The sequence below is a fragment of the Artemia franciscana genome, chromosome 4 (genome assembly GCF_032884065.1).
Source record: "Artemia franciscana chromosome 4, ASM3288406v1, whole genome shotgun sequence".
Taxonomy (NCBI): Eukaryota; Metazoa; Arthropoda; class Branchiopoda; order Anostraca; family Artemiidae; genus Artemia; species Artemia franciscana.
The window spans coordinates 62,638,048-62,661,803 of NC_088866.1; the positions used below are offsets into that span (position 1 = coordinate 62,638,048).

Below are 23,756 nucleotides of genomic sequence, written 5' to 3' on the forward strand. Positions count from 1 at the left end.
AAAATTACTTTAGCGTAAAGAGCGAGGTATTAGGAGGAGGAGAACCACTCATATGTTAATGCAATTATAATTTCTGTTCGTTTTAAGTTTTAATGCTGCTCCTTACTTTCAGTTGAAAAAACAAATTTCTCCATGGAAAGTTCCCCCTGCATAACCCCCTCCCCCAACCCCTCCCTTACAACCAAAAAATCCCCCTGAAAGCGTCTATACACTTCCCAATAACCATTACTATATGTAAACACTGGTCAAAGTTTGTAACTTGCAGCCCCTCCCATGGGTATTGTGGTGGAGTAAGTCGTCCCCGAAGACATAGTTTTTAGGTTTTTCAATTATGCTGAATCAAATGGCTATCTCAGAATTTTAATCCGGTGTATTTTGGAAAAAATGAGCGTGGGAGGGGGCCTAGGTGCCCTCCAATGTTTCTGGTCACTTAAAAAAGGCACTAGAACTTTTAATTTCTGATAGAATGAGCCCTCTTACGACATTCTAGGACCACTGAGTCGATACGATCACCCCTGGGAAAAAAACAACAACAAAAAACAAACAAATAAAGACGCATCCGTTATCTGTCTTGTGGCAAAAAAATGCAAAATTCCACAGTTTTGTAGATAGGAGCTTGAAACTTCTACTACAGGATTCTCTGATACGCTGAATCTGGTGGTGTGATTTTCGTTAGGATTCTATGACTTTTAAGGGGTGTTTCCCCCTATTTTCTAAAATAACGCAAATTTTCTCAGGCTCGTAACTTTTGATGGGTGATTCTAAACTTAATGAAACTTAAATATTTACAATCAGCATTAAAATGAGATTCTTTTGATGCAACTATTGTTATAAAAATTCCGTTTTATAGAGTTCCGGTTATTAATGAGCCGTGTCGCTCCTAACTGTTTGATATAGAATGAAGAAAAAAGAAAAGTGTTAGAAACAGAAACAAGAAAAACGTTTTCTCCTTTTGAAAATGAGAAAATATAAATGAACGGACGCGGAATTTACACCAGAGTTTTTATTGATTTCTGATAACGGTTTTCATTATTCTAACTATGATAGAGAAAGAAAAAAGACATACTGCGATTTACTAAGTCAGATCAAATTATATGCATATATATATATATATATATATATATATATATATATATATATATATATATATAAAATATAGTTGTCTGTCTGTGGATCAGGTGACGTCATGTTTCTGTGTCGGCTGACGTCATAAAATTAGTTGTCGTCATTTTTGCTTTGACGATGCTTAGTATATTGTAAAACACATTAATTTGGTTAATAATATACCATTTAAAACACCATAATGAACATGCTGGAGTAGTCACTCGGTGAGAGAGGGTGTCAGAACGGAGAATGAAGGTCCCAGGTTCAAATCCTGGTTAGGCTAAAAAAGGTAAAAAACTAAAAACTAAAAAAAAACTGAAAAAACTAAAAAACTAATAAAACTAAAAACTAAAAAAAAAAACTTAAAAAAAGGGAGAAACTGAAAAATAGAAGAGAAAAAGAAAACTAATAAAATTAAGAATAAATATAAAAAAAAATAAAAAAGATAAAAACTAAAAAAAAGTAAAAAGAAAAAACGAAAAAAAACTAAAAAATCTAAAAAAAAGGTAAAAACCAATAAAAAACTAAAAAGAAAAAACTAAAACAAATTTTCATCTAAAAAACTAAAAAAAAACTAAAAAAGGTAAAAACTAAAAGAGCTAAAAAAGAAAAAAAAACTAAAAAAAGGAAGAAAACTGAAAAATAAAGGAGAAAAAGAAAACTAAAAAAATATAAATAAAAATAAAAAAACTAAAAAGATAAAAACTTCAAAAAAAACTAAAAAGAAAAAAACTACAAAACCTAAAAAAAGGTCAAAACCAATAAAAAAAACAAAAAGGGGAACACTGGGACACAAATGACGACCGGGATACTGGGAATATAAATGACGACCGGGACACAGGGAATGTTCAATTAGCAATCACCATCAACAAAGCTCAAGGGCAATCATTAGAATCATGAGGTATAGATCTGAATATGGATTGTTTTTCCCATGGACAATTATATGTTGCATGTTCAAGAGTCGGTAAACCTGACAATCTAAATAAATGACGACACTCAAAGAGAAAGCGACCGGGACAAAAGGAATGTTCGATTAGCAATCAACAAAGCACCGGGGCACAGGGAGTATAAATGACGACGACCGGGACACAGGGACATAACTACAAAGGGGACGCCGGGGTGCACAGGGGGATATATAAATGACGATGGCGACTCAGGGAATGGTCGATTAGCAATCACCATCAACAAAGCTCAAGGGCAATCATTAGAATCATGAGGTATAGATCTGAATACGGATTGTTTTCCCATGGACCATTATATGTTGCATGTTCAAGAGTCGGTAAACCTGACAATCTATTTATATGCACAGACAATGGGACAGCAAAGAATGTTGTATATTCGCAAGTTTATATTCGCAAGTTAAAAACATATATATATATATATATATATATATATATATATATATATATATATATATATATATATATATATATATATATATATATATATATATATATATATATATATATATATATATATATATATATATATATATATATATATATATATATATATATATATATATATATATATATATATATATATATATATATATATATATATATATATATATATATATATATATATATATATATATATATATATATATATATATATATATATATATATATATATATATATCTATATTCACAGGTGGGACATAGGGACACAACTACAATGGCGCGTAACTAATATGGCGCGTAACGACTTACGCGCGCGGGGGGGCTTGGGGGGGGGCGCGAAGCGCCCCCACCAACTAGGTGTTTGGGTGGCGCGAAGCGCCACCCCAACAGCTAGTATATATATATATATATATATATATATATATATATATATATATTTCGTGTTGAATTTATGAATTTGCTGCTTGTTTTAAATTTGTTACCGTATCGTAGCACTGTGGATTGATGCTCTGTTTGGCCATTTGGGGCCTAAGGATCCATTCCCGCTGCAGCAAGGTTGGGTGACAGGCTTGTTGTGTGTCCCTGTAAAAAAAGAGCCGACAACTGAAATGTCATTTCAACGTCCTTTGTGCTAGTAATGGCTGTAGGGGATCTTCATCCGATTCTTATGTTTATTCAGTATTTTCCAATGACATCTATGTCTACTGATAACAAAAATTGTTTGTATATGGAATATTTTGAATTTTTGTTGCCCTCTTGTGGCTTTGAAACTAAAAATAAAAAGAGAAAATATATAGATTATAAAATTTCTTGGCTGTGGTTGAAGTTTTCATTACTCTATTGCATAGGGTTTCTATTACAGTAGGTTTCAAGTTCGATCATAGATGGATCTACTTTTTTCATGACTCTGTAAGTATAACCGTATGAGTGATTGTATATTCTCTAATTTTAGGTATACAACAAGGTCCAGTTATGCTTACAGCCAAAAATCTACAAGTTATGCGATCTATATTGACTTTGGCTCAAAAGTATGGATCAGTTCTTGAAGTGACTTCTTGGAATGTTATTTTAATAACGCTGCAGCATTTGTCGTGGATTCTTGGGATCAAGCCAATTGCTGGTGGAATTAAAGGACGTAATCCATTAGTTGACTCAAATAACGTTCTTACAACGGCCGTCATGGCGGATATACCGATTGTTTCCTCAATGATGGTTGATCTGTTCGAAACCAGTAATATGTTGGATGACTGGTCTCTTCGCCAAATGTTAGATGGGCTTTGTAAACTTTCGAATGAGTCAATGGAAGTGGCATACTCAAATCGGGTATTTTAGTTTAATTTTGATTAAACTTTGTTGATTTAAATTTTATCAATTTAATTTTTTTTAATTAATTTTGATTAAAATATTCAAATTGTTTTTTAATAAAATTAATTTTTATATTATATTTTAGTCACATTTTTTCTTTTAAATTGTAATTATATATATAAATTTTTTTATATCTATTAAAAATGGTTGTTATTATTTATGCTTATACTAATTATTTATGTTTTAGTTTCAATAATTTAAAATTATTTTATAATACAATTAATTTCTAATGAGTTTACTGAAATAGTATTCTATTAATTTTAATATTTTTTCTTATATTTAATTGCATTTAATTTAAACTGGTGATTTATATTTTTGTCTCTTCTCTTACTAAAACCTAACAGAATAAATAACTGCATCATTTAGGAAGGAAAAATTTTACTTATTAAATTGACTTTTAAAAGATCATTTTCACCTTTCAGGCAGATTAACTGTCGCTCAATAAGTTCTCTGAATTTACCTTCGAATACATTATAAAAAAAAAGGAAATCAAACAGTTTTTTTTTACCGTACAATAAGTAAATTTTCCTGATGATTTTAAATTGTAATTTTTTAGTTACCCATTTGGGTAAGCAAAATTGTACGTTTTTAGAAAAAGATGATGCTTTTGAGGCTACATTAATTTATGTACAACATTGTATAGTATCGTACCTGCTGATCTTTCTATTTTTGACGTGTAGAAACATTCCCTGGGGCCTTTTAATTTGAATTTTACACCCAAAGTATGTAGCTTGTTGCCTCCTTTATTATGAAAAATCTATTTGGACAAAGCATGTAATATGGGAGCTGTTAGGTGACAACTCTCTTTTTATTGAAAACGCTTTGCGTGAAGCATGAAAAATTACATTCATATGCCTATCTGCATTAAAACATGGAAACACGATTTTCCCCAACCTATTTGAAAAAACTGTTAACTGAGATCCCAAAATTGATTTTTGACTTTCAGACCCCCTTCTCCCTCATCATCCGGAAAAACTTTTAAGGCACAAGCTTTTTCTGGGATAATTATATCTTTTTTATGGCACTTGGTAATTACCAAGTGACAGATAGTGATCGAAATTTCTTTTTGTCTGTCGGTCTGTCGGTCTCGGTTTCGCTAGTTCATGCACTTCCAGATAAGCTAGGGTGATAAAATTTGGCAGGTGTATCAAGGACCAGACCAAATTAAATTAGAAATAGTCTCTTTTCTGGTTTGGCCATCTGGGGGGGGGAGGGACGGTTAATTCGGAAAAACCTAGAAAAATGAAGTATTTTTAACTTAAGACAGGGTTATCTTATCTTAATGAAATTTGATATTTAGAAGGATCTCGTGCTTCAGAGTTTTATTTTAAATCCTAAGTAAATCCGATGACATTTGGGGGAGTTGGAGGGGAAACCAGAAATCTTGGGAAACGCTTAGAGTGGAGAGATCGGGATGAAACCTGGTGGGAAGAATAAGGAGAAGTTCTAGATACATGATTGACATAATAGGAACGGATCCGCTCTCTTTCGGGGGGGGGGGGGTAATTCGGTTAATTCGAAAAAGCTAAAAAAAATGAGTTATTTTTAACTTACGAACAGCTGATTGGATCTTAATGAAATTCGATATTTAGAAGGACCTCGTGTCTCAGAGCTCTTATTTTATATCCTGACCGAATCCAGTGACATTGCGGGAGGTTGGAGGAGGAAACTGGAAATCTTGGAAAACGCTTAGAGTGGAGAGACCGGGATGATGATTGGTGAAAAAAATAAGTACAAGTCCTAGATACGTGATTGACATAACCAGACTGGATTTGCTCTTTTTGGGGGAATTGCAAAGGGAGGGTTGATTTGGAAAAAAAATAGAACAAATGAGGTGTTTTTAACTTACGAACAGGTGATCGGATCTTATTGAAATTTGATATTTAGAAGGACTTCATGTCTCAGAGCTCTTATTTTAAATGCCGACCGTACCAGGTAATACTGGGGGAGTTGGAGAGGGAAATGGGAAATCTCGGAGAATGTTTAGAGTGGAGAGATCGGGATGAAACTTGGTGGGAAGAATAAGCAAAGTCCTAGATGTGTGATTGAAACAGCCGGTCTGGATCCACTCATTTAGGGGGAGCGGGGAGGGGGGTGTTAATTCGGAAAAATTAGAAAAATTGAGGTATTTTTAACTTACGAATGGATAACCGGATCTTAATGAAACTTGATATTTAGAAGGAACTCCTACTTCAGAGCTCTTATTTTAAATCCTGACTAGATCTGATGACATTGGGAGGAGTTGGAGGGGGAAACCGAAAATCTTGGAAAACGCTTCAAGTGGAGAGATCGGGATGAAACTTTGCGGGAAAAATCAGCAATTGTTGTACCCTTTAAATGAAACGTGCCGATTTTTGTTATTTCACCCCACAAGACCGAAAGTTTATCGGCCAAGTTTACAAGATGACCTGTTTAAAACTGTTGAATGACTCGTTATAATTTAGCTCATAGGGGCATCCCAACTATTAGCATCTGGTCAATGGATTTTTGTACCAAAAATCTAAGAAAAAACTAATTTTTCGCCCGTAATTTCAGACTCCATGAGAAATGCTTCGTGTAACGGCAAGAGATTTAGCTAAATATTGAAGCATTGTTGAACAATATTGAGCTTAAGTGTATAAAACTGGAGTTTGATGGGGTGACAGCCTCAGTCTTCAGCTCATCATAAGCAGTGCGTTAGGAGTGCACTGAGTCAAGAGAGAAGCCTTGAATATATTGGAATGGAGAAAGAGCGTGTGCAGCTTTGTTGGCTTTTTGTGGCTTGGTGCTGCAGTGAGTTGTTAGTAGTTGTAGGAAGTGAAGAGTGCTATTTTTCTACATGTATACCCCAGACAACTTTGCATGGAAGAAGTTGTCGCGGAAAATTAAGAAGGAGGTCTCATTTGATTGGAAATTGAGAGTTCTGGTGCTCTTCTTAAGACTCGAGAATGACTAGAGAGCAACCAGTCCCTATTTCCTCTTTAGCTTCCCCCCCCCCAACCCCAGAAGACATCTTTTGATATAGATGTCTTAAGAGAGATGTTCATGAAATTTTAAGGTAGCCATTTTGGTCAAAATAGTTGAAAGATTAAATAGCAGTGACTCTTGGGATGATTTGACACCCTAGAGCCCCTGGGGAAATGGCTAAAAACTATTTAGACTGACTATTGCTTACTTATAGGGTTAATCATATGGAAAAAAGGAGCATGTTTGATGTTGGATGTCCAAAACGCGTAAGGGTCTTAGAGTGAAACTTTCGGGGAATTTTGAGGCGGTTGTTGTGTGTCCAAAGACACCATGTTTATCCTGGCTGTTAAAATGCGTATCTGCAATGTCTCAGGAATGGCTAAATTTATTAAGTTGAAACTTTCAGGAAATATTGATGCAGACTTTGAAGTATATTAAAAATTTTGTTTGCATCCAGGTCGTCAAAAGGATGTATCTCCAGAATTTGGCTTGATTTTTTTATTTGTACAAAATTCTGTCTCAAGTTTTTAGAAAGGTGTTACTATAGCACTTTGGATAGATGACTACTAAAATAAATAGATGGAAAGTCTGTGTAATTTTTAGTCTTTTGTAGGACCAAATCATTCCCAACCCTTATCATGTAGCAACCTTAATTATAGACGAATATTGATTGACCATTTCATTGAAAGAATTCTCCTGAATCACATCTTGTTTAAACCACTAATTTGCTTTGATAAATCCATTTTGAGCGTATTTATTGAAAGTAGGTTTGATTTGTTGCTTAAAATATATAAACGCTGCGTCTAGAATTAATGCAACTAGGTTTATTTCAGTTATATGTTCCTTGGTTCTGAAACTAATTTATATGTCTTCATCTCCTGTCAGGCAGAGTCAAATTTTTAAATCTAATTTATCTTCCCACTCACCCAATTCAATATCCCCTCAAAGTTTCAGCTGCGTTCCTTGAGCTGTTACTTTGTATCCTTATCCATACTGAATCAAAATATATATTCTAAATGTTTTTGCTTTTATAACGTTATCAAATCCAAAATGACTAATACTTCCAGGAATGGAAATCATTATATATTAAGTAGTCATTCTACCGTCATTAGCTCTTTTCAGTAATCTTGGTTATTATGGTCATTTTCTCCATTATCTTTGTACCCTCAATGTATAAACATTCAATAAAAACGCTGCTGGACATTAAATTGTTTTTTGTGAAGCGGGAATGGCGCTATGGCCATTAGATGGCGTTAGCTCTATTCTTGTTTGTGATGATTTTTTTTTATTTTAGCACGAATTGATAATTCATCGTATTTTGTGTGCGTTTTGGGTATTATTATAATCCATTCATAGTAATTTCTCCTAATTTCAAGTTTGAAATTGTTGTTTCACCTTATTGATGCTCATCTTTAGTTTTATATTGCTCTTTACTTTTCTTTGATCAAATACGAAGGAAACATGTCGAACACAAAGATCTGCAGTCTCCTTTTTTTATAGGATAGTTTCATTTTAAAGTTTGTACGTTTCTCTTAACAATCGTTTGCAAAACTTTTTTTATGCAATAAAAAAATTTTCTGCCGCTGATTTATTGTTCACAATATTGATTTCTGTCTAAGATAGTATTTATTTCTGAATTCTATTTTCATTCAGCAAATCCAATAAATCCCACATTGAAGCCGAAAAGTTCCATGATCGTTGGAGATACTTCGATCACGTTGCAAAAAAGATTGATTTTGTGTTAAAGTGTGCAAGCAAGGAAAGGTATGTACTAGCAATGAAGGTATTAGACCGATTCGACTAGGTTCTGCCAAGAACCAGTAATTCTATATTTCTAGTAAAAATAGAGATCTGTGACTTGCTTTTTCTCAATAGTGGGATTCAGGAACGATATCATCTTTTATTATAGAAAACTATCTTCTGTGTTACATATATTAGTATGTATAGGATTAGAATAGTATCGACAACTGTAATTCTTTAGTGTACAAAAGCAAAATCAAGTCTCATGACCCCCACCCCCCAATGGGGTAGTCAATCTTATTTCGTAATTTGCTAATAATTTCTTGTGTTATTTAGGAGCCATCCTTCTTTGGCGTTGCGAAGCTATTGGAGATATCTCTGGTTAACCTGCATCGTCTCGAAATGCTCTGGAAGCAAGTGACCGACAATTTTCTTCAATTGGCATTCCATCCTTCGCTTAGGTTAAGAGAATGGGGTGTAGAGGCACTGACGTCATTGATTCGTGCTGCAATCCACGTTAAGTTTGAACCCCCGTTGAAACAGAATCAGGTAACTTGTTATTTTTTCAGCTGTTACAAGGTTGAAATTTAATTGATTTTTCATTTGCTGTTAATAAATAAATTACGTCAGATGACATTGGATTTAAACCATCTTTTTCTATGTGTTACCAATTTCTGACAAAAAAAACTTATATGTTCAATTTTATTATAATTAAGCGAATTGATTATTTCATTATTAGGACAGACAGGGGGCAACTATAGGACCAGATAGATCATTAGTGGCAAAGGAGACATTACTGCACATTTAAAAGGGACTTGGAAAACTATTTAAAAAAGATTCTGCCTCATTCTAACAGTTCCTTCACTATATTTGTTTGCCGTATTTGCTACTAAACTGGAGGGAAAGGATTACCATGCAATAACCACTGGATGACCTACTTCTTTGGTTGAAAATTTTCAAGGAGAACTCTTTGTGCCTATTGACGCAATATATTTTTCTGTTAACGATACAGCTCACTTCAATCGCTAAAACCCCTCTGCATCGAAACAAGACTCTATTGCTCTTTCAAATTGCTCTATTGCTTTTTCTTAAGCTGCATTTCAGTTCCTTCGTTGAAACCAACTCAGCTGACTGCACTGACTTAGAACTGAGTACCAGGCTGATTTTGGGCCTGACATTCTTCCCCTATACCAAGACAACTTACGAACAGATATTTCTAGCGTATGTCAAACAACAAGCTATAAGAAAAATGTAGTTCTATACCAATTTTGACAAGTTTGACGGATGAAGGATAACTGATTGCCAAAATTTGTTCTTTTCGGCAATTCATCCGGGGAAAAACAGCAAGCCGTCCCCAAATAAAGTTGGAAGAGGCAATAAGGGAAGATTTAAAGGAAATTATAAGTTTTCTAGGAGGGGTTAAAGTGTAAGGCTTTGACTAGATTAGGATGGAGGAGTAGCGCGCGAAGCTGTTGCCCTCAAGTGGGTTGGTGTGACAGTGAGTCTTTATTGGTAGTAATAGGCCTTTATTTCGGCAACAGAAACTATAAACATGATTTTATTTGTCGTTTCAACCCTTTAGTTCATCTTTAATTTTTGAATATACATATATTATCGTGTGTGCCCTGAAATAGCACTCATTACTTTGGATTTTTGGTGTTCTATCTTTGTAGCATCTTTGTGCATTACTTAATCCATTTGTTTGTCTTTAATTGTCATGCTCATTGAATAAACATTGTTTTTTTTAATTGATTCTTTTTTCATGCTGATGGTAGCTTAAAGCAACAGTAGCGAATAGGCCTAATTTATTGTATTCTAAATTTTCAGTTTTTCACAATGGCTCAAAAATATGATGATTCATTTGCATTTACTGAAGCAGGTGGCCAGGAAATAATCGGTAATAACTATTTAAGTTGCTAGGTTAACGCGAAGCATTGCAACAGCCTTTTGTTGCCATTAATTCAATGTCGTAATAGCCAATCTCTCAAACCTTAAAATGGTATGCCCTAAGAAGCATAGCATATCTTAAAAAAAAATCACATTCCCATTAAAGATGATTTAAAAATACGCTTCATTCTATCTCTCTGTCAAAAGCTACATGATAATCTGCATCTGCATGTGTTTGTTTTATCCTCATTTTCCTACTTTTCAAGAAAATCGCAAAATAGTTGGTTTTATTTCTGTTTAAAACAAGAGAAATAAAGGAAGATATAGAATTACACCAGTAAGTATTCGGAATTTTTTTTCCTATCTTTTGCACTTCGTTCTGCTGGACATGGATATCAGTTATTTAATTATAGCGTATCCGCTCTTGGTTCGGGCCGTGGACAATTGGTAAAATCTGTTTAAACTTTATATATATCATTTTAAATTTAAGAAAGTATACATAGAGAAATTTTGACCCATCCCTCGAAATCGGAAATTTACGTAGATACTAAGTTTTGGCAGATAGAGAAGAAATTCCTGAATAACCGTAATTCAAATTCTGCTAACCCACAAGCAGTAAATTTCAACAAGTCTAAAATTTCATGATTAGCGTTTTCATGACTGTGGGTAACCTCCTTCTAGATTTAAAGTAAATTTGAACAATTTAATCTGGAAGATTGGTGGGTTCAGAAGGGATGGACGCCTTTGAAAATCTAACTGCTCTTCCCTTTTCGCTCAAAATTCCTTGGCCCCCTAGTTGGAAGTAGATTGGAGGTCTTGAAGGGAAACACGCTACTGAATATCATCATTCCTGCGTCGCACTGGCCAGGGGTACATGTCTATAAATTTCAAAATGCTCTGGAAAAAAAATGTCTGTCAATATTTCTGCTGAAACTTTGCTATCATGAATAGCGAAAAATGCCTTGTGCTATGCTGAATATACAGCATTGAAAAAACCAAGGAACAGCACTAATGGGTCTAATTGCCTTGTATGTGTTCCATCAACATGGATTGACCTGCTAAGAAAAGAAAATGTTTGGGATAGGGCAGGGGGTATCGTAGGTGTCAACCACGACCCCCCCCCCTAGTTTTTCTAATAATACTAATCGAGAATCCTTCTATGATTTCGATTCCTCAAACAAGGTGTTGCATGCTTACTCGTGAGGTATTCTGCCTCCTTAATGTAATTGATTATTCAGGGTAAAAATGTTATACCCTGCTCCAGGGTATGATATACCCTGCTCCAGGGTATGGTAACGTGATCAAACGAGCCAAACTCTAGGCCAAGGGTGCGCCCAACCTGGATCACCACTGATATCTCTAGCTATCTCTTTGGAGGGTAAACGGGCCCCTTGTAGATATACTAGTGACGGTATTCCTCTTGAACTCTTTTCCTATCCTGGCTGAGTTCCTGGAAAAATAATCTTGCACGGCTGTAGAAAATAGCTTACTAAATATAATAGCTTACTAAAAATATGTAGAAAATAGCTTACTAAAAATAGCTTCCGGCACATTCGATGATGTCAGTCATATTAAAAATTGGCTGAACTAGCCCCTTACTCTCCATCGGTGTAAACAACACCACATCTCAATTAAAAAGCGAATTACGGTTATTGGCGTAATTTGAAATAATTCAATGCAGATAATGGAAAGGGCTGTGAAAATGAAAGGGTTACAGGGTCAACACCCAAAAGTTTGAGTGAATCATTAATCAGTCCATTCTGGGTCCCCTGCCCCGGGATAATCAAATGAAGAATGCGCATTGATACCAATTGAAGATGAAATTTGGGTACGTCGCTCGCTAAATAAGGTTTACCGGAAATAATCGTCTATTACCATGAAGAGTAAAAACCATGAATAGGGTTACTGGACAAAGGTTTGGGTGAAATACGAAGTGACTGGGAGAGAATATCCCCCAAGGACTCCAGATCAGAGAAGCAAAATCTTGGTAGCATGGTCACAGCTGGCCAACCAGCTGTCTGTTGAGCGAACTGTCCATCATTCACTGCACCCCAAAGACGCTCTCCCTCCCCCAAAAGAGATTAAACCTTCCTCAAAGTTGATAGGACTCATCTCAGATTCCTCCCCGAGCTATTCCAGTCCAACCCGACATTCACAATCTCCCAACTTCCCCATAACCCGTCGTAGGCCGTTCTAGGAGGTCCCGTCGTAGGACCTCTTTATTCCCCCCATTATTTATTTATGTTAGCTACGCATATCCTATCTAATTTTAGTTCTTAATATATATATATTTTTTTTTCACAATCAGAACATTCCGTCAGCATTCCTAGTATCTATCCCCGGTGTTGATTTTATTTCGAAGTCATATTATTGTAAGCACAGGTCGACGATTAGCACATCATGCTAATCGTCGGTTATCTGGCTTCATTAAATTTTGCCGTCTTAATGGGTTGTGATCCGTCATTATTTTAAATTTTTGTCCATATTCGTTATTGTCAAGTTTTTTTGATCGCATATACTATTGCAAGACATTCTTTTTCAATTGTACGATTGTTCGACAATTTTCTGGATATAAATATGATTAGATGTTCCCCATCCTCAGATTCTTGAAATAAAAATGCCCCTATCAGTAATCTGAGTTGTCAGTTTGCAACACATGTAGCAATGAAAAATGTGGATTTCTCAGTATTATTTCGCTACAAAGAGCATTTCTAAGTGTATCAAATGCATTTAGTTCAATTTAAGTCCATTTTACGGGGGTCTAAGACACGCTTTTATGCAAACGTCGTCAAAGGTTTAGCAATTGTTGCAAAATTTGGCATACATTTTCGGTAATATCCCGCCAATCCCAAAAATGATCGGACTTTTTTCTTTGTATTTGGGACCGCTGCGTTTCTATTTTTTTTCCGTTTTTTCCCTTAATGGGGTGTCAATACCGTTCCCTATTTTGTTTCCAAGGTACTCAGTCTCTGACTGCTCCAATCTACATTTTTCTACATTTAAAGTTAATCCTACTTTCTTGAGCCTCGTCAATACTTGTTTCATATGGGTTATATGTTCATTAAACGAGCTTGAAAAAACTATAATGTCATCCAAGTAGGCTCTTATATATGGTAAGGATTTTAAGATACAAACTACTAGTCTTTGGAACGTTGCTGGTGCCCCTTTTAGTCCAAAAAGCATAACCTAAACTGGTATAACCCACAAGGTGAAATAAAAGTAATTTCTGGTGAATCTTCTGGGTGGATCTTTACTTGCTAATTTCCCCTCCTCAAGTCTAAAATTTATATAAATTTTGTGGAACCTACTGATTCTAGAAAATCGTCTATTCTTAGTATTGGATATGAGTCTTCTTCGGAAATACTTTTCAGTTTTCTGTAGTGTACACAAAATTAAATGGAGCCATCCTTCTTCGGAACTAATACGACTGACGCTGTATATTCTGACTTGGATTGTTCTATAACACCTAAATCAAGCATTCAGTCTATTCCTTTTTTATTTCCTCCGTTTTAGTTTCTGGTATTCAGTACGGGTATTGTTTTATTGGTTTGTTTTCTTTACTAGTATTTTATGTACCACGTCCTCCGTTTTTCCGATTCGTTTCGTTAATACGTCGGAAAACTCCGTGAATAACTTATTTAATTGGCATTTCTGAGCTTAGATGTGTTTCTGACGAAATTCTTTCTATGACATTCATATGTGTTTCTGCTTGGTCTATTGTATCCAAGGGGGCATTTTCCTCGTCGTTTTCTGCGGTCGAAATCATGAGGCAGCGCTTCTGCGGATCTTTGTGGCTTCCTTTTTCATTCTCTATTAAATTTCCTCAATAAATTCAGATGGTAAACTTCCTCCTTTTTTTCTCTTGCTATTCTTTCAGCCTCTTCCCTTTTTCTCTGGCTAGTCTATCAGCCTCGTCTTTCTGCTCTCTAGCTATTCTAATATTCTCTTCTTACTGCTCTCTTGCTTTCCTCTCTTTCTCTCTTTCCTTTCTATCTTTCTCTCTTTCTTTCCTATCTTCCTCTTCTTTTTTTTGTCTGGCTATTCTTTCTTCCTTCATGAAATTTAATATATTTTGAATCATATCTACATGACTACTTTTTCGTGACCCCCTGCTGAGCATTGAGCTGGATGACATTAAATGACCATATACTCCAGGACTAGATATCTTTCTCTAATGTGCTTGTGTCCTTCTAGAAAATTCAAGCCCTTCTTCTTGGCCCACTAGTCGATTTATCAACAACAACTTATAGTGATGTACGACAAAGGCAGTTAGACTGTGTACTTGGAGTGTTGCATGCTCGCGGTGAGTCTCTTACAGAAGGATGGCCTCTTGTACTTGAAACTGTTGGGGCACTTACCCCTAGTCAAAGGTATTTATTCTTCTTAGCTTTATGCAATTGCTACCATAGTTTATTATATTTAGATTTTATGTGGGTAGGGGAGGGGCTTAAGTGTGGTTTTAAAGAGCGTTTGAGAATAAGAAAAAGTAGGTTTATATGTATGTAGAATCACGTGTGGACCTAGAAATGTATTCCCGGGGGGGTTTTCATTCGGTGGTGCGACCAAGTAAATAGTTTCATTGAGCTCATTTAGTAGGGAATTTGCTAAAGGGACACAAATGTTCAGTTTAAGCTAGCTACTGCTGTTGGTAGTTTAGTTAAACTAGCCAAACTTGCTACATTTCTGAGAAAAACTGTCCTTTTCAACAACTGAAAGTGGGTGGACACTTTTCAGTCAGTTTTGTTTTATTTGGTGGCAACCCTGGTTTACACTACTTAACATTTATCTCTTTATTGTATCCAATTCTTTCATCGTTTTTGGAGAAAACATTTTGACGTGTTCGTAATTAGGGATCAAAATTTATGTATAAATAAATGGCTTCGTGAACAATTAGTACAAAATAGAAAATTTGGAAAGGCTAAAGTTTTTTAGCTTATTACCTATTTAAAACAGTGTCTTTTATAAGCTTTAGGTTTTCTGAGATCGTACTCAAGCGATGACTATGCCTCCTCCAGTGCTCAAATATTGTAATTTAAACAAGGTACCGAAAGGCTCTAGAACCAGGTACTTACGATGGTTATCACTACTGATGTAAGGGGTAAGTAAAAGCACATTGACCCTTCATTATTTCGTGAAATAATGTTAAACTTGGATCTCTATTGAGGCTTAATTATACTGAAAAAGATGAAAAAATTCCAAAATACCTTATATATTTACCCAACGAAACCTTTTCCTTAGATATTTCTATCAAACAGTTCGTGGTAACGAACTGTAGTAAGGAGCGACCCGGCTCAATAGTAACCAAAACTCTAAAAAATTGAATTTTGATATCAATAGCTACATCAAAAGAATCGCATTTTAATGCTGATTTTAAATATATAAGTTTCATCAAGTTTAGTCTTACTTATTAAAAGTTACGAGCCTGAGAAAATTTGCCTTATTTAAGAAAATAGAGGGAAACACCTCTATTTTCTATATTGGGTTGTTCTTTCCGCAATCCCTCGCTCCTTACGTTAAAGTTTGACTCTTTGCCACAATTCTACTTTTTAAAACAATTAAAAGCTTTAGCGTAAAGAACGAGGGATTGCGGAGGGGACAACCCATTTCATATACGGAGTACTTTCTGTTCGTTTTAAGTTTTAATGTCGCTCCTTACTTTCAGCTAAAAAAATTAGTTTTTTTTATTAAATCCTAAGAAAAGATCCAAATGGTCTTCCCAAACAAAACTTTTATTTAAGAATTTGTTTTGCTTTTGAATTGAACAAAGGTTATAGTGACCTATTCCATTTTCCATCACCAGATAATACCCATAGATTAGATAGTAAAGAAATTCGCCACTAATTATACATAAAATTACACCATAAAAGAAAAGCCGTAAGAATTATGAATTAAGAATTAAGCTTAAGTTATTAAAAATTAAGCCTAAGTTTCTGAAGAATTTTTTCAGTTGCACAGGCTAATTACCCATCCAGCTGGTCAATGAATAATTACACCTCATAGAATAGAAACCCACAGACTTTAGACGTAGAAAACTTAGCCAACAAGAAGGAAAGAAAGAAAGAAGGTAGAACTGAAATGGAAATGGAAATATGAAACCCAGTTGGAAATTATTTTGATTGTTTTACTTTTAGGGACATGGCCAGTAAATGTATTTTAAAGATTCTTTCTTGTTGAGTCTTTCTGCTTTTGCTCGATACTTCTAGGTCTAAAGTCGTTTTTCAGTTTGATATGTTTGAGTTATCTTTTTGTTCCATATAAAACTGTATCTAAATTATTAATTATTAACGTAAAGTGACTTAAAAAAATTAAATCAAAATTTTATAGACAGAGTAGATTAATTTATATCGATAAAATGTAATATCTATGTCCATGGATGCTATTGGTGAGCAAGGTTTTGCTTTCTTCTGTTAAAATAAAAATAAATTAATTGACTATATTTCAAAAACATATTGTTTTGATATCCTAAGTTTTGAAATTTCTATCACCTATGGTTTTACTTGGGTATCTTTTTTTTAGTGTAATTTTTGGTTCCGGGCAAAAACAAGAAGTAAAAAATGATTGAATTGTTGGAATGTTTTAACTAAGCTGAACTTTTTATGCTGGACTTCATAGTGTAGTCAGATTTATTTTTATGTCTACTGTTTTGTGGAATATAAAAGTTTTTTTCTTCTGCTAAATAATAATGAATCAGTAGGTGTTTTTCTGAAATATATTGTTTTGATTTCTCAAATTTTGGCACTTCTTATTGCCTACGATTTTTGCAGTAATTTTATTTTTGGTGAAATTTTGTTGTTGATTCGGACAAAAAAAAGTAAAAAACAATTGAATTGTCATGATGTTTTAACTAATGTAAAATTTTTATGCTAAATTCAGAAGTATAGTCAGGTTCATTTTTATATCCAGTGTTTTTCAGTTTTTTTTTTTTTTTTTTTTTTTTTTTTTTTTTTTTTTTTTTTTTTTTTTATGGCGCATTTCTTTTAAATAATAATAAATCTGTAGACGATTTTTCAAAAACACATTACTTTAATTTCGCAAGTTTTGAAACTTACAATCGCCCGCGGTTTTACGTGATCATCTTTTTTTTATGAATTTTAATTGTTGAAGCGAAAATGAATCAAATTGTTTGGAGGCTTTAATTAGCCTAAACTTTTTAGGTATGTTATTTTTACGTCTTCTGTTCAATAAATTAGTTTTATTTGTCTTAGACACGGAAAAAAGAATATTTTGCAAAAATAACTAGTGCTAGAGAAAATATGATAATGGGAAATAACAAACAGAATTCTATAAGAAAGAAAGAAAGGAAGTTTATTTGAGCCCTACGGCATACACAACCTGATTTAATAATACAAAACTGCACAGAACCCACACTCAATATAAAACAATACTTATTTTCATTCACTCGAGCTCGACTGAGCCTCTCCCGCCTTTTCCACATATCGTGCCATTTTGCATATGGTTCCAGGCATCGAAGACCTCAGGATATCAGAAAGCAGCACCAACCGATGATCCCCCCAAATTTCATCCCTAAGACTTTCAAGCTCCTGGCACTCCTTGAAGAAATGGGCTAAATTATTATCCTCTTTTCCGCAATACCCACACCTACCATTTGTACCCTTATTTTTTTTTTATTTCTGTCCCCTATGTACTGGAAGGCAATTTCCTCTCAACTGGATCCATGATTTTAAATATCTAAAAGGTAAATATACCTTAAAATAATATTCTTCCCCAAAAATTTGTTTTACTTTACTATATTCCTTTAGTGTTTCCGACGAACGTACTAAACAACCCCACTCTTGTATCTCTTGGTCTTTCAATCTCTGCATAATTTCTGGAAGGCAATGTGTGTTTCCGGATCCGTTTCCTTCTATCCACAAATAAGAGAAGCCGAGATTTCTTGATTTGTTGAGTCCAAGTAGTTTTCCTATTAATTCGAAGCAAATCATTATAAGCTTGTTTAGCCCATCGGTCATCAGGCAAAACTTAAATACTTGATAAAGCCGGTGCAATTTCAGTGAGAAGATGCCGAAGCCTCCTTTGATTAGCTGGTTATGTGTTGTCTGGTGCAGCCCGAAAAGTCTTTTGTAGTATCTAAACTGGACTGATTTAGCTTCTCCGTGGCCTCCAGGCCCCATAGCTCAGCTCCGTAATCGATTGCTTTGCTTAAACATTTTTAATGACTTCGACTTTTTCACTAGGTCATTACGTAATATTGCACCAACTGCTGCTTTCCCTCGCTTTGACATTTCGCTCACATGTGATGCAAACGATAAGTGTCCATCTTCTATCACCAGAATACCTGGCTTAGTGGCGAATTTCTTTACTATCTAATCTATGGGTATTATCTGGTGATAGAAGATGGAATAGGTCGCTGTGACCTTCGTTCGATTCAAAAGCAAAACGAAATTTGTTTATCTATAAAATGGCGTATTTTCACGTGTCGGGGCCCTAAATCCGATCTTCTGAAGAACTTCACTGTCCACTGAGAGTTTAAATCTTGGCGGTAATTTCTTAGTTAAGATCATTGAGCCCAGTTTTAATCTAAGCTATTGTCTAGCTACAACCAGCCTTTGATTTTTTTTCTGTTTTGTTATTTCATTTCTTAGCTACTATTTTATTATTACATTATTACTATATATACTATTATATTATAACTGTTCTAGTGAATCTCTTGTTCGGGCAGCCTTTCAGTGTATGCAGCTTATCGTCACAGATTTTCTTCCCATCATTCCGATACGATGCCTGCCACTTATTGTAGAAACAGTTGGATGCTTTGGATCCCAAACACAGGAACTAAACGTTTCTTTGACCTCTATTGGAATGCTTGTGAGTCATATTCACCCAAGTCATAAATTTATCATAGTCAATATGTATTTCCATCTTACATATTTTATGTTTACTCAAATTCCTTGTATATTTCATGTTTCATTAGAATTTAGAAAGTTTTTCTTCAGTGATGTTAAATTAAATCTTTTGAACATACAGAGAAGCAGGTCGGTTTGTAGAATAAGAATAAAGTACGGTCATTTGATCTGATTACTATTGCTACTGCTGATAACACCTCCAGAAAACGCCCAACACAGCTGTGCATGCTCTTCCTCCACCCCAACCCGTTCAAAAATTGGTTATTTACCCTTCTCCATGGGGCTCATTTTTTAATTAAGTTCTTTCTTCTAGCCTCTTCCCATTAATTCGGGGATGACCTGCTTTTATTTTTGCCACAGATTGATGGGTATTAAGTACAATGTTTGGAATTCTGTAATCTTTCATCTGAAAAATGAGGCCTGGTCACCATGAGTTTCTTTCATTACAGTCTTAAAGAGTGGGTCGAACCACATTTTGCGCTCAGAGTATTGCTTGATATCAAACGAGTACCGACAAATACCTAAAACTATCCTTAGATAGTTTTATAGAAAGGGTGGTCGTATAAACTTCAGAGAAGGCTCATGGGACTGGTCTTATTGGTACTAAATATTGTTTGGTACCAAACGAGTACAGATGAATGCCTAAAACTATCCTTAGATAGTTTTATAGAAAGGGTTATCGTATAAACCTCAGAGGGGGCTCATTGCTTAGGTGATACTGGTTCAAAATTTTGCTTGATATCAAGCGATTTCCAACGAGTACCGTCAGTCAAAGGAGTACCTAAACTATCCTTAGATAATATCTTTGGAAATCATCTAAAATATTTTCCTCAACTATTCTAAGTTCCTCATGTTTCAGACCCATACTTCACCACTGGCATTATTGAGGCTTCTATTACTCCAAGCTTAGTTTAGAGAGAGCCAAGGATTCATTTACAAAACACATAATAAAGAGAAATTGCTGCTAACCCCTCCCCTAAAATGCAAAGTTTGTCCATGGTGGTGGTAGAGAAAAGAAAATCCTTAAAAATGAAAAGAAAGAATACTTGGGCACCAACATCACTAATACCATCACACTAAACAAAAAAGAGGTAACAAAAAAGAAATATCATTACTTTGCTTTTCCTCTGGAACTTCATATCATCATAATCTCCTAATAAATAAATAAATCGAATTTCATATTCTACAAGAAGCAGCTCCTGAATGGTTTTCTAAATATATGGGGTCTTCAATAATCCTAATATCACTTGTTAAACTATTGCATTTCCACGTACCTTTGAAAAAAAAAAAAAAAAAAAAAAAAAAAAAAAAAAAAAAAAAAAACAGAAACACATGAACGGGAAAAATACCTCTAGGCACTCGGAAATCAACACTACCCATTGTATTGTGGGGACGAACTGTAGACCTAATGAACAATAAATCACTAAAAAAACGTGGCTGATAATCTGGAAACCAAAGTTAAGATATTTACTGAGCCGCCAGAAATAGACATTGAAACGACAATAAAAATGTTGAGGAACAATTATATATTTTTTCGATACAATTGGTACAATTAAAAATTATTTGTCTTGATACAATTAAAAATTATAATATTGAGGAACAAATTTGTTTGGAAAGATTTGGAATAAATTGTTTATAAATTTGTTTGGAAGAAATTCAGTAAACTTCGTTAAGAGAATGTAAAAGAGCTGCGGGCATGTAATATGGCCCCTAGAGAGATAAGTACGTACTTTTGAGATATGAGTGGTTAACAGTATTGGAGTGTATTGGATTTCGTTTCTATTGGGACCAGTTGCTAACATGCGATCAAACACTATTAGTTTTGTTATTATTAGTACACTATTAGTTTTGCCTGCAAACCGAAAATAAACCTCAGTGCAAGCAATGCACGAAGACCTGCAACAGGCAAAATTTTCAAACCTGGAAAAATTTTCCGAACAGACTGACGAAAAGAAATAATTGCTAAAATCATTACTGCATGATTTTTTTTAGAACTGTTATTGGTGTAAGGATAAATGGAAAAATAGAGAGCCAAATCCTTGAACAATAAAGTATATAGGGGGGTGTATAAGAGAAAAAGGGTGTATCAGCAAAAGGCGAAACTGTTTCATTAGTTGTGTAACAAAAATTACTTAGATAGTAAGGCAGATCATTAATATATATATATATATATATATATATATATATATATATATATATATATATATATATATATATATATATATATATATATATATATATATATATATATATATATATATATATATATATATATATATATATATATATATATATATATATATATATATATATGAATAACAAAGGACTAAGCACTGACCCTTGCGGATCACCTACTTTAAGACTGTTTTTTTCTGAAGAGAAATAATTTAGTTGGACATACTGGTAATGATCACTTAAAAAACTTCTTAAAAAATTTGACACTTTTCCACTCAGACCATACACCTCACACTAGTTCGAAGACTAACTTAATCTTTCTAAGACAAAGTCCTCCAGGCTTAATCTTATTCTTCCACAGACGAGTCATTCAGATTTGTTTCAACCGCAAAAATGCACCCAGTGCCTTGCTTATTCTACTTTTTAGGTCTTCACTGTCCTCACCATCTTTGATAATAATAATTCCTTAAAACTAACACCATCATTTCTTAAAAATACTTTTATTTTTGTACAGGCTTTGGAGATCTAGAAGAAAAGGTAAGGTCTATATTCTAAATATCAGAAAGATTCCTTTGCTATATATGAAAGAAGCTCTAATGATTATCCATAGACTGGGCGGTGACAATTAAACGGTTAGAAGAACCATGTCCATCATGATTTCTACTAAGATCCCTTGTAGCATCGAAATGATGAGAAAACATAAGCAGATTTTTCCCGCTAATATGATAAGAACACTATATTTCTCTGTTTTGTATAGATATCTGATGTGCTGTGTTACTGTATTGTTGTCTACGTTCGCAGTTCATCTGCATCGGTTAAGGGTGCTTCAAGATCAAGTGGTGAGAGTGGTGACTGGGTTCTGAATGTTTTAGGGCCAAAATATTGTGTTGCCCAAGTGTTCTAGCTGTCTTCTTTTGCCGGTTTCAAATGGTCACGAGTTTAAAACAAGGATTTGAAGTTAGTTTAAAAATCTTGATTAGCTACTGCTCGGGCAAATTTTTGTGTGTGTTATGTTTGCTTTAGAGGCTGAAATAGTATGCCACTGAATATTATACTGGTATCAAACCCTAATGAGTTCCGAAGAGGGATGAAAGATTATTGTTTTAGGTTTTATGTAAAGGGTGGGCGAATAATTTCCTGGTTTCTTCACTTATTAGATACAAAAATGAAGTCTTTATTGGGTGTGATGGATTGAAGATGCGAGGTCCTGAATGTGTTTTTTTTTTTTTTTTGGTGGTTGAATGTCGGGTATTGACCTTGGTGGCTGAGCTCACGTAAGAAAATATGTATTAAGGCGTAGCGAGGCAATTATATACCTTAACAAACTCTGCTTCAGGTTTTGGTATATATATATTGTTTATGGAAAAACCGGTTTCATAAAATTAACTTTATTTTTTTTTTTTTTACAAAATTTATTCTATTCTCAGGAATGTTTTTATAGTTACTTGAATCATGTGTCGTTAGACCTCGTTGTATCTGTTTAAATCTTATTTAAAATCTAGTTGCTCTTTTTATTGAACTGTGAAATATTTTATATTTCAACGTAAAGGAAAATAAGAAATTTAGAAAAAGAGGAAATTACTGTTGTATTTATTCTTTTTCATTTGTTCTTAATCTTCATGCAGCTGGCTTTTATTGTTAAAAATGACTACTAAAGTGATCTTTTAAATGGAGAAAGACTCAGTTGAAAAAATGGGCGTTAGTAGGAAAGGCAGTGGCCGGAAAATCTAGAAAATTAACGCAATAAAATGAAGATGTAGGAGACTATTGTAATAAAAAGTCAAAATAGTCTAACTTTTTGATAGTTGTCGGGTTTTATCGGTTTTTATTATATAAGTGAACATGTCAATTTTACAGCTTAGAACTTCGGTCTTTTTGCATAATATACCATGAAAACCGATTTGTAATGGAAAAACTTATTCTGGTATATATATAAAAACAAAACAACGCTTTTTTGTTAAATATTTTCTTTTCTTTATTTAGGGTTAGGGAAGATGGATTTTTTTGTTCAACGCTGCTTGGCAATCACTGTTTTTAATTTCTTATCCTTTTACAGTGGAACGTTTCTGACTATTTCTATCAGAATAGAGAATCTTTCAAAAAGACTCTGGCAACAGAAGAAAAAGATTTCCTTAGTCTAAAGGATATGGTAAAGCTCCAGCCTTTTGATCGACTTTGGATGTGTCTCTATATGAAACTTGGTAAATAATTCAGAATCCTAGCTAATATAATAGCAATAGAAATTACATTTTTTAGATATTGTATTTAATGCTAT

General features: G+C 34.1%; 1 protein-coding gene across 1 annotated transcript in view; it reads left to right on the top strand.

The window, feature by feature from the left end:
- Nucleotides 1-23,756, top strand: part of LOC136025813 (protein MON2 homolog) — a 169,113-nt gene that overhangs the window by 110,371 nt on the left and 34,986 nt on the right. The window contains exons 24-28 of the mRNA XM_065701804.1: nt 3,460-3,830; nt 8,895-9,107; nt 14,640-14,815; nt 19,106-19,268; nt 23,538-23,682. Of these exons, the coding sequence (XP_065557876.1) occupies nt 3,460-3,830; nt 8,895-9,107; nt 14,640-14,815; nt 19,106-19,268; nt 23,538-23,682 (1,068 nt within the window). The remainder of the gene's footprint in view (nt 1-3,459; nt 3,831-8,894; nt 9,108-14,639; nt 14,816-19,105; nt 19,269-23,537; nt 23,683-23,756) is intronic.